This window comes from Palaemon carinicauda, chromosome 35 (genome assembly GCF_036898095.1).
Source record: "Palaemon carinicauda isolate YSFRI2023 chromosome 35, ASM3689809v2, whole genome shotgun sequence".
NCBI lineage: Eukaryota > Metazoa > Arthropoda > Malacostraca > Decapoda > Palaemonidae > Palaemon > Palaemon carinicauda.
In genome coordinates, this window is record NC_090759.1 from 2,125,156 (window position 1) to 2,137,655 (window position 12,500).

At 39.1% G+C, this 12,500-nt stretch overlaps 1 protein-coding gene across 1 annotated transcript in view; it reads right to left on the reverse strand.

The window, feature by feature from the left end:
• LOC137627383 (irregular chiasm C-roughest protein-like) overlaps positions 1–12,500 on the reverse strand; it is a 229,364-nt gene that overhangs the window by 85,125 nt on the left and 131,739 nt on the right. The window contains exon 5 of the mRNA XM_068358469.1: positions 11,885–12,009. Coding sequence (XP_068214570.1) covers positions 11,885–12,009 — 125 coding nt within the window. The remainder of the gene's footprint in view (positions 1–11,884; positions 12,010–12,500) is intronic.

Sequence of the window (12,500 nt, forward strand, 5' to 3'; positions counted from 1 at the left end):
ATATATATATATATATATATATATATATATATATATATATATATATATATATATATATATATATATCAGATTTTGAGCAAAGCAAAAAATCTATTTTTGGGTGAGGTAGCCATGTCGTCATGATGGAAGTTCCTAAAGGGTAGCTTCCGAGGGTATATTTGACTACAGTGATATTCCCAGAGAATTTTACCTTAAGGTATCCAGAATTCTAACTCCTGGAGCAAATATCCCTAAATAAATCTAACAGGGATATCGCATAATATCAGAGGACGTATTCTTGACACGTCACATAGCTATCTTCACCCCGAACAGTATTAACGCTTCGAGGGGTTACAGCGACAAGAATCTGAAACAAGAATGAAAAGAGAGCCGCTCATAAGGAATCTCTATTATTCCGTTTCCAGTGTGTATCTGATGAAGGCGGTAGTGCCCTCTTTATTCCTTGTAGCGATATACGAGGTGCTACAGATACTGTATTATAGGGAGGGCTCAATAAGCCCTTTTGCAATAAAAGGAAGGGCAGGTCCATCAGGACGACATGGCTACCTCACCCAAAAATAGATTTTTTGCTTCGCTCAAAATCCGTTTTCTGGGCTCAGGCCATGTCGTCCTGATGGAAGTTTACCAGAGCATTACTGTATCTGTGGATTCTCAACCGGTGCCGTACTCTCAAGAAAGTATTTTCCGGGTCCATCTAGACCTAGAGACCTATGATGTTTTTGTCATACATCATTTCATCTAAGCATGAACTATGTTAGTGCTTCCTGCCCCCTACAGGGAAGAGTCGTACTAGACTCTGGAAAAAGTCTCGAGGAGTACATAATAACTATGGATGACAAGCTTGTATAGTGGTCTCGCCCTATACATTATAAAGCAAAGTTTGTATAAGAGTCAGCAATGTCAGTATGAATTCCTGACATATCCCCCAATATGTCTACTCTTATTAACTATTGGATAACAGTTGTATCTGCATAGGAACAAATTTTGCATCTCTACCACCATCCACCATCCACCATCATAAGGAAGGGTTAAAGTGAGTGGATTTTTGCTTGAATCAGGGAACAATCTTAAAAGACATACCATAATAAAAATATCCATATTTTAATCTTAATGCTCAGCACATTTCTAATAAAATGATTGTGGGCGAATAAGATGCAGGGTTCACTATGAACTAGTTTATTAAGATTTAATAAACATACATATCAGATCAAAATTTATAAAATATATGAAATGTGGATGATATCCATAAAAAGCATAAAGAAAATAGTCAACAGAAAATATTGTTTCGTCTAATAGGAAACAGATTTGCCACTTCAATCAAATTATTAACAATAATGATATAGTCTGTATACTGTTTATATACACTAGCGTAAGAAACGCTTGGCACAAGTGCCCGTATTATGCTATAGTTTGCCAACGTCAATGGAACAGTTCGTAAGGACATTTTCGTGGCCTATCGCTCAGTATGTAGTAACATACAGTGACTACAAACCCACCCTCTTAATTAATCGTCCCAAATTAATTACACTGTTCCTCGCAGATTTAAAACAAAAGGTTAAAGGATTTTACCTGCTGCTACCACAGACTTCTTGAGTTGCTCCACTTATTCGCATAGTGCATAAAGAACACCTTGGGTGACTACCAGCCGGTGTACGAACAAAGATGTTCAAAGTCCATATAGATAAAGAAATTTTATTGAAGAAGCAACTCTTCTCGGATCAAGACTAGCGTATGTACTTTCAGGATCCATTTTGCGAATAACACAGGTGAGTTTTGCCCTTAGTTATAGATAACTTTGAACCCGAGGTTTCTCCTCTGAACAGCTGTCCTCCCATAAAGTCTGAAGTTCTATGAAGATAGACCTTTAGGCACTCCACTGGACATAGAGATGCATCTTCCTTCAGAGGGCAGATTCTCTAGGGACCCCACCTGTTGGTGGGTAGCTTGTACTTGGTAAGAAACGTTGGGTCTGGAAATAGATTCAGTTCTTCCTCCAAGAACTGGACGTGGCCTTCCTCTCCAGAGAGAACCACCATTTCACTTACTCTGGCCCCCAAAGCGAGTACAAACAGAAACATGACTTCTACTTCAAAACCTTCTAAGCGCTTTAACAATAGTATTGTGTCGGCTGCTCACTTTGTCCTCCTCACTAAGGAGAGAAAATCATGAGATGTAGGTTCCTGGTTTTCTGTGATGAAGCGAAGACAGTCGACTTCTGTACTCGCTGAGACAGGGATGGATCCGGTAGCGGTGCGAATTTTAGTCGTAGTTCCAATGCCAGAGGGAGCCACACGCTATTTGGCCACTTGTGGGCCACTATTGCCGCTTTCCCTTTGAAGGATCTCAGTTTGTCAATGACCTTCAAAAGGAGGTTGTGCGGAGGGAACAGATAAATACTGGACCCTCTGTTCCGGTCTAGGGACATAGCGTCCACTGCCTCCACTACTGGATCCTCATATGGGGACACATAATGATCTATTTTCTTGTTGTCTTTCATCGCAAAGAGGTCTATCTGCAGTGCCGGGACTTGACTCAATATGAAGGAGAACGATCTTGCATCTATAGACCATTCTAACTCTATTATCTTTGAGGCTTATGATGTACTACGCAATTTTTAAGGAAAAGAAGCTGTATGTAAGCATACGACCGTGTTCCAAGAGATAAGTTAATTGAGTGCCTAAAAGAGAAAGGTTGTGGTAAGACTATGTTAATGGCCATTCATAAGATCTATGCTTGTACTAAAAGTGTCTTGAAATCAGCTGTGATTATATCTACTGTTGGAATATGTCAGGGTGCTCAAACAAGCATATTATTATTTACTATCTACCTAGACAAAATGGTTAGAATGATAAAAGAGGGAATTGGCAGAGATGGGTTTTTAGGGACAATGCATACGCTATTATTGATGGATGACACAGTTATTTTAAGTACATCAAGAGAAAAGTGTTTTGAGAAAATTGGGATTATGTTGGATTACTGTAACTTATATGGGATGATTGTTAACGAAAAAAAGACTAAGTTTTATGTAGTAAATGGAAATGCAAAAGATAAAGAGTCTCTAGTCATAAACAATGTTAAGATAGACCATTGTGAAAAATATTTGTATCTTGGTGCATGGTTTACGGGCGATGGCAAAATGCAATCAGTGCTCAAACAACATGAAATTGAAAATGCAAAGACCATTAACAAGTTCTCAATATTCTGTTATAACAATAAAACTATGCCATATGCATATAAAGTCAAAGAGTTCAAAGCAGCATTAGGAGCCTCACTACTTTATAGTGCAGAGAGTTGGCTTACAAACAACGTAACATGTATGGAGAGGATATACAACCAGGCTGTTAGATGCTTATTGGGGGTCGGAAATAATACGCCTATGACATTGTGCCTAGTGGAGAGTGGCCTTGAGTCTTTTAATCGTGAAGTTCAAGTAAGAAGGAAACGTATTTTAGAAAAGAAAATGGCGAACATTTATATGGAAGAACCGTTACACTATATTTATGAAATTTGCAGAAGTGAAAATACACCTGGTTACAGATTTTTGAATTCTTGTCTGGTTGATAACATCATCAGGTCAAGCCTTGACCAAATGAAAAATTAAATCCGTAATAAACCTGACACAGCAACAAAATATTATAGGTACAGAGAAATTTTAAATAGATCCTTGCAAAGGCATAGAGTGTACAGTGAATATGTTTATGTACCAGACTATATGCGAATTGCCTTCACGAGGTTACGTTTAATGTCCCACGACCTAAGAATAGAGATGGGAAGGTGGAGTAGAACTCCAAGGGAGTTGCGAGTGTGTAATTGTGATTCACAGACAGTACAGAATGAAGTGCATGTCCTAATTGAATGTACAATGTCATGATCGAAGAGGCAGAAATTTAGTAATCTTAATTATACGAACATAGACGCACTGTTTGGAGAAGAAAACCACGTAATTGACCTGTGCCAGTATATATTTGAAGTATTAAAGATTTATAATTAAATATTTGTTTTGTTTTGGTGTTGATTTATGAGGGGTTTGTTGTGATGGTTGATTAATAGCCTTATATTTCTTTATGGAAGAAAATATAATTTTTCTGGACAAAATATTTTATAATGTAATGGGGAAAATGTATAATTGTTACAGAATAAAACCCACTGTTTTGTGTAAACTAAATCTAAATATTTTACTACAATGTATATAAAGTTTTGTCAATAAAGAATAAACAAAGAATAAATAAATAAATAAACCTGGATAGAGCGTCCGCTGTCACGTTGCGTAACCCTTGAATGTGAATTGCCGACAGGTGCCATTTCTTCCTTTCTGCCAAACGGAATATGGCCAACATCACTTGGATGATTTGAGATGACCTCGACCCTTGTCGATTCAGGCATCTCACTATCACCTCGCTGTCTAGAACCAGTCTTATGTGGGTTGAGTGGCGAGGAGATACTTTCTTTAGTGTCAGAAGTACTGCCATGGCTTCTAGAAAGTTGATGTGAAATGACTTGAAAAGATTGGACCAAGCTCCTTGGACTCTCTTCTGATGAGAGTGACCTCCCCAGCCTTCCTTTGAAGCGTCTGTGTGGATAGTTACTAACGGGGGAGGAGGTTGAAGAAGTATTAATTTCTTCAATTGCTTGGCATTGGACCACGGCTTGAGAAGCGTTCACAGTCGAGTCGGTAGTGATCTTATTAGATATCTTCGTGCGTTTGATGTGTATTTTCTCCAGACTCCTGTTGCATTCTTTAGCTGTGCTCTTAGAACTGGATCTGTTATCGAAGCAAACTGTAGAGAGCCCAGCACGCTCTCCTGTTCGCGTCTTGATATCCGTTTGGATTTCAACAGTCTCTTAACAGATCCTGCTATCTCTTTCCTCTTCTTCCCAGAAATGGAAAGTCGACGTGACTTCAAATTCCAGTGGATTCCCTACCACTGAAATTTTTGAGCTGGAGAAAGTCGAGACTTTTTGATGTTGATCTTGAATCCCAGATGTTCCAGGAACTGGATCACTATCTTACAAGCTTGCATGCATTCTGTCCTGGATGCTGCCCACACCAGCCAGTCGTCCAAGTAGGCTACTACTTGGACCCCCTTTAGGCGTAATTGATGGACGACTGCGTTCGCGAGCTATGTTTAGCCCGAAAGGCATGGCTCTGAAGGCATAAAGTTTTCTATGTAACTTGAAGCCTAGGTAGGAGGAGAGGTGACGATTAATTGGAACGTGCCAATAAGCGTCAGACAAGTCTATAGAGACAGTATATGCCCTTTTGGACAGTAGGGTCCTTATGAGTTGAAGTGTGAGCATTCTGAACTTGTAGTTCACTATAAGCTTGTTGAGTGGCGACAAGTCTAAAATGACTCTGAGTTTTTCTGAGTCCTTCTTTGGAGCACAAAACAGCCTTCCTTGGAATTTGATGTACTTAACTTTCCGGATTACTCTTTTGTCTAAGAGCTCTCGGACATATTCTTCCAGAACGGAGGTTGAGTGTTGGGAGAATTGAGGAAATTGAGGGGGAGGACTGCTCCAGCTCCAACCTAGTCCATTCTTTATTAGGCAGTGGGCCCAGGGATCGAAGGTCCAGCGATCCCTAAATAGCTGTAGTCTCCCTCCTACTGGAAGCATCTCACTTCTGCTGTTGTGGACCTGAGGCCTTGCCTCCTTGACCGCGTCCTCCCCTGGATCCCCTTCCCCTTGAAGAGCGTTTAGAAGAACCTCTGGCTGTTCCTCTAGCCTTCGAACGAAAGGAAGAAGTCTGCCTTTCGAAGGCTGGGTTAAAAACTGGTGACTGAGTCGCCACTTGTTGAGGTACCAGCTGGTACGTGGTTGGAGGTTGTGCCATTATCTGAGGCACCGCGGTCACAGGGAGTTGTTGTTGTTGTTGCTGTGGGTAGGGTATAGTCGGCCGAGAGGATGGCCTAGGCCTTTTTGTCTTCCTCTTAGTTTGGGGACCCTCATCTGGAGGAGACTTTCTCTTAAGATCTAAGCCCCACTTTTTGAGAAGGTTCCAATTCTCTGTGGCGGCGTTGTCTACTACCTCTTTAACCACTTCGTTGGGAAAGAGGTCTTTACCCCAGACACGAGAGGAGATCAGTTTCCTTGGTTCGTGCCTCACCGCAGCCGAGGCGAACACGAACTCTCTACAGGCTCTCCTAGTTTTAATAAAGCTATAGGGATCCTTCATAACTGTGGCCAGATGGGTTTTGGCCACTACCATGAACATGTCCTGGATCTTGGGGTCACTTGCCATCGTTTCTAATGTCGTTTGAAACGACATCGATGCCTTTCCTTCGTCTCTTGCTCTCTGCGCAAGAGAACCTCCGACAATTTTGGAAGTTCCTCACCAAACTGACGTTCAGCAATATCAGCTTCCAGCTTCCCGACTGAGAAGGTAAGGTGTACGTCCTTCCAGTCTTCTTGGTCCAAGGGCAAGGTCAGAGATAACGGCTTGCACTCCTCCAAGGAGGGGCATGGTTTTCCTGCCTCCACCGCCTTTAAGGCTGCCTTATATCCCTTTTCCATGAAGAGAAAGGCTCTGGTAGGAAAGGCCACAAAGGAGGGAAGCTTCTTACTCAAGGCTGGCACCTTTGAGTTCGTGAAGCCCCTTTCTTTCATTGAGCTCGCTAGTAACACTTGAGCTTTACTATTGTCAAAAAACTATGACCTCCTTCGGCTCTGTCTCCGCCTTTGAGGCTGGCTCCTTCCTAAGGCGGACATAGCAGTCCCGGTGCGAATCTCTGTTGGGCCAAAATTCCACCTCTTCCAGGGGAATTGCTCCCAACTTTTCTGATATCACGATCTTCCCGATTGTCATTAGCATGTGTTCGGCATACCTCCAAGGATTGGTATCCGAGCACAAAGGAAAATCCTTCTCGTTGAGTCGCTTTTGGGGCCCACGTGATGCTGCAAGTCTACGTATCTCCAGTTTCATTGCAGCTTCCTTCTCATCATTCTTCTTTAGAATTTGTTGGATCATCTCAACAATAGAAGAAAGAGTCCTTCCCAGTTCATCTGGGATAGCAGACGATGTAGAGGGAACAGGTTCTGGGTCCGGAACAGATGTAACCGACACCTCGTTGGTTTCTTCCTCTTCTACTTGAGGAGCCTGGAACAGCTCCTCCTCCTGACCTTCTCCTAGAAGGTCCTTCTCTGTAGAATCCGACACCTCCGACATCTTATCATCCAATTGGATGTCTTGAAGGGTGGCCGAGACTTCAGAATCTACCGGATTCTGGGCAGTTGGTATCTCCACCTGAGGCTGAGGAATGACTGCATCAGCCGATACATTAGGGAAAAGGTAGGCCCTCATCTTCTCATTTGGAAGGTAGGGGCCTGAGGTGTTTTTCTGTAAACCTCTCACCCAGGTTCGTAACTTTTCCCTGGCAGCATCCCTTGACTCCGTCGACTTGGGGTTGTCAAAAGCCTCGGTAATCAGGTTAGAACACACTGTACAAACCTGAGGGTCCCAATACCGGAGATCACCTCTGGAGGCTGCACATGCTGTGTTCCTCCTGCAAAGTTGATGTCCACATAAGTTCTTACTGCGGACATTACAAAACACACTCACGCACTTCGGATGGTCCTCCTGTAAAGAGAAGAAAAATCCATGAGTATCAAGTGAAGGCTTTCCACTTATATTAGAACATGTAGCTTACACAGTAAAGCTAAAAGAAAGAAGGAAAGACACATACTTGTATTTCCTGTCCAGCCAATTGCTGTAACCTCCCAAGATATTAAAACTAAGGTTAATTCTATTATAGAATACGTTATGTAATTTCCTAAATGGAAATTTAAGGTGTAGTTCACACCTTGAAATAAAGTTTTAATATACGGGATAGAATGAATACAGAAAGAACTCACTTTCTATATATTGTACGGTCTCAGCATAAGGCTGTACAAGATAACATTAAGTATGAAGAAATAACTTTAGTGTTACCACAAGCTCTGCACTGTAGTTTTATTAATGCAGTGTGTACTACACTACAAAAATAGTAACTACTGTACATCGCATGCTGTTGTGCCGGCCAGCAAGCGCCGGTACGTCGCCGGCATGTCGCCGGTACGTGCCGGCCGGCATTTACCCTTGTATAGTTCAAAGATATACTACCTTTAAACTAATAGGCGGCAGGTCACTGGTTCGCAAATGTGTGCCAGCCGGCAATGATTGCCGGCCGGCAGCTGAAAACACTAACACCTGGCTGCCGGCCGCTTATTGTAGTGGCCAGCAGATTTCGGGATTTGTTCCCACTGACGGCAGGCAAAGGTAGCAATACCCATGCCTGCCGGCAGTGGCTAAGAACCAGACAGCCGGGCTAGGGGTACAACACACTAGTCAGAGAAACAGTATGGATGTAAGGTTATAAGGCGGCATTGCCATACGACCTTCCATCCAGAAAGAGTGAACATAGGGAAGGGGAGAATGTAGCATTCAGGATTCCAAGGAATCCATAGCCTGCCGGACTCTACCGGCGGACATGGAAGGGAGACCAAGGGAGGTCTGGGGTTCACTCTGCAAAAGAAAGGGTCTCTGCCATCCGACATGTAATTGCCGTCCGGCAGAGAGCTGAGCCGGTCCTCCATCCTAACCTACATTAGGTACGGAAGTAGGACTGCAGCCAAAGATGCAATGGCTAGGCCATCACAAAGAAAGAAAAAAAGGGGGGGGGATGGATAAGGGTCCCATAAACTTCGTTCTAGCAAGAGACACACTCAGCAGTTAGGGAAGCTCATCCTAACCTAGAGTTGTCTATTAGGGAGGAAGACTGGCAATACTTGCTATCCTCCTCCCAACCAGAACAAAGTAAGGTGAAGTTATTTCATCAGGCAACGGAGAAAACTCATTCTCCAGCCCGAGAAAAAAAAAAAAACACAGGACAGTCTGCTAGACCTCTAGAGGAAGGAATCATTGTACAGAATCCTTAAGACGTGGACTAGGGAAGCAAAGCTTCCTGTGTCCGCACCTATCCTAGCAAAGGAAACTCATTTTCTATTCTAGGAAGAAGCAGACCACAGACTAGAAACTCTGATGTTCTGTCCCAACCCTAAAAACCAGTCACTCTGGTTATCAGGTCAGGACAGACATATCCTAGTATAGTTATACCTGAATATTATTCAGATAGAACCGCTAGGATTAAGCCTAAGGCTTACTCAGAGGGAGAGAGGGATTGAACTTAGTCTCCGGAGGAGAAAAGAACAATCGGGGATGTGCGAAAGTATACTACAGTACCATAGGCTACTAGCCTAGGTGCGGTGAGAATCGATTACCTAAATCACCGAAACTCTCTCGTATACAATCTTGGAAAGAAAATTTAACAATATCTTACATGTTTAAAATACATGCCTTTAGCTTCAATGACATAACACTCAGAAAAACTTATATTATGCATGAATGTACTAGGGCCAAACGCCTAGGCTACTAAGCCTCGCGAAGGGCGAGATCGGTTACCTAAATCGCCGAACAAAAAACTAACGGCATCATATAAGCATTCCTAGAGGAGCTAAATACTTAAATTATTAAATCATAATAAACCGGGAATGTTGCTCTAGCTAACTAAATGACCCATATATAGCGAGCGACAGCATCCAGGATGCTTCCGGTAGGCAACAGCTCTTGTTACCGTTAATATCACTTTTGATTTAATTCAAAACGACAAGAGCTTACATTTATACAAAGTAAAGATAATACTCAACTTTCCAGAGGCAGAAGAGGCCGGAGATGGCATCATAATGTTAAATTATATACAAAATAACGAGAAAACATAAGGGAAAACACCGAGTAGTAGAGCTACACGAAAAGGAATAAAGAGGGCGCTACCGCCTTCATCAGATACACACTGGAAACGGAATAGGAGATATTCCTTATGAGGTGCTTTCTTTTCATTCTCGTTTCAGATTCTTGTCACTGTAACCCCTCGAAGCGTTAATACTGTTCGGGGTAAAGATAGCTATGTGACGTGTCAAGAATACGTCCTCTGATACTATGCGATAACCCTGTTAGATTTATTTAGGGATATTCGCGCCAGGAGCTAGAATTCTGAATACCTTAAGGTAAAATTCTCTGGGAATATCACTGTAGTCAAATATACCCTAGGAAGCTACCCTTTAGGAACTTCCATCAGGACGACATGGCCTGAGCCCCCCCCCAAAAAAAAATAAATATATATATATAAATATATATATATATATATATATATATATACATATATATATATATATATATATATATATATATATATATATATATATGTATATATATATATAAATAAATTTGTACTTATGTTTATACACACACAGACACACACACACACACACATATATATATATATATATATATATATATATATATATATATATATCCATATATGTATATATATGTTTATATATAAACATATACATATATATATATATATATATATATATATATATATATATATATATATATATATGTATATATATGTGTGTATATACATAAATATATATACATATATATATATATATATATATATATATATATATATATATATATATATATACATATATATATTTACATATGTATACACACACACACACACACACACACACACATATATATATATATATATATATATATATATATATATATATATATATATATATTTATATATTTTTATATATATGTGTATATAATAATAATAATAATAATAATAATAATATATATATATATATATATATATATATATATATATATGTATATATATATATATATATATATATATATATATATATATATATATATATATATATATATATATATATATATATATATATATATATGCGTTCATGGGTATTTTACTAACTTTAGAATAATGAAAACAATTAGTTTCGAAAAGTCAATATTCATCCCTTTCCTTCAATTCTCTACTCAATTGAGGGGAAATAACAGCGCAAAAGAATTCTGTTTGCTCTGTGCAATTTCCAAAACGACATGTTTTGGATGAAAAACCAAAACGAAAATTTCAAGCAAGCACTCTTACATTTCAGAACTTCGTAAGTGTAAAGGAAAAAAATGTAATGTGTAAAAAAGTACGATAGAAATTATTAAGGCAATTAGTATGCCATTTTCTGCGATTTAAAAATGCAAGACCAAAGCGATAAGGTATATTTATAAAAGTAACTCTCCGTGATATTAAAGGTGATTACAAAGTCAGTGATCACAAAGATAAAAACAAGGTCTTGGAACGAGAAAAAACAGACTAAGTTAATTTGAATTTTATTTTGTTTTAATAGATAATGAAAAAAAACTTTGTATTTTGTAATGATAAAGATAAAACTAATAATAGGTCGAAAAACTTTCCGCTGGGAAACGGGATTTCCATTTTCAGTTGAAATTTCTTGAAGGATAGAATAAAACAAAGTAATTTAGAAGCAGTAGATTAACTGATTGATTAATTTTAGGTTTTCTAGGATCATGACATCGAAGGTCATTGACGCCGATATCGTTTTAATATAAATAAATAATATAAATAATATAAATAATAGAAGCAAAGATGTCATTAGAAAATTGAATAGCTTTATGAAGACCTGCCTCTGAAATAAATCTAAAAATGTGTCTAGCCATCCTCATCTCGAGCCTCTAATAGTTGTCACTATAAGGTTGATGTTGGCCAGCCAACAGAAACTCATGTGTCATCCAAGTGTGACCTATGCGTAAACGACAAAGAGTAGTCTCCCACTTTCGGGGCATCACGTTATACCTCCCAGGGGATTTAAACATGCCGATTTCTCTTATCTTACTTTCAATTAAATTATCCCAATACTGTTAGTAATGGATTTCAGGTTGCACTGTATATCAGGTGCGTTTTGTCCTCTCCCCGAGCTCTATAGGACAACGAGTTGCAAATCAAAGTAGTGTTACCTGTATGTTAGGATATTGGGATTAGCGTTGGCAGAACAGGTGAGAATGGCCGACTCCCCTTCTCTGTAGCCGTCCTTATCGTGTTTTATCGTAACCTCTGGTGCGTATTTTACTTCCAGTCGTACCTTTTTAAAGAAGAATACACTTTTAAGGATTCAGAAAAAAAAGAATAAACTTATTATTATTATTATTATTATTATTATTATTATTATTATTATTATTATTATTATTATTATTATTATTATTATTATTATTATTATCATCACTTGTTAAGCTATAAACCTAGTTGGAAAAGCAAGATGCTATAAACCCAACGGCTCCAACAAGGAAAAGTAGCTCATTAAGGGAAAGAAAAAAGGAAATAGATAAAATACAAGAGAGGTAATGATCAATTAAAATCAAATATTTTAACATGAGTAACAATATTAGAATAGATCTTTTGATTGTAAACGATAAAAAGAATCAACTTAAGCTCTATATTATGATAACTGAAATAGAAGTTAGGAAAAGCTATTTTCCATTGCAGTATTTACTTTTGAATAGTTTACTAGGTGAGCTATAACCTAGTTAAGGAATGAAGCTGCTATAAACACTGGAAAAGAGCTCAGTGAAGAAA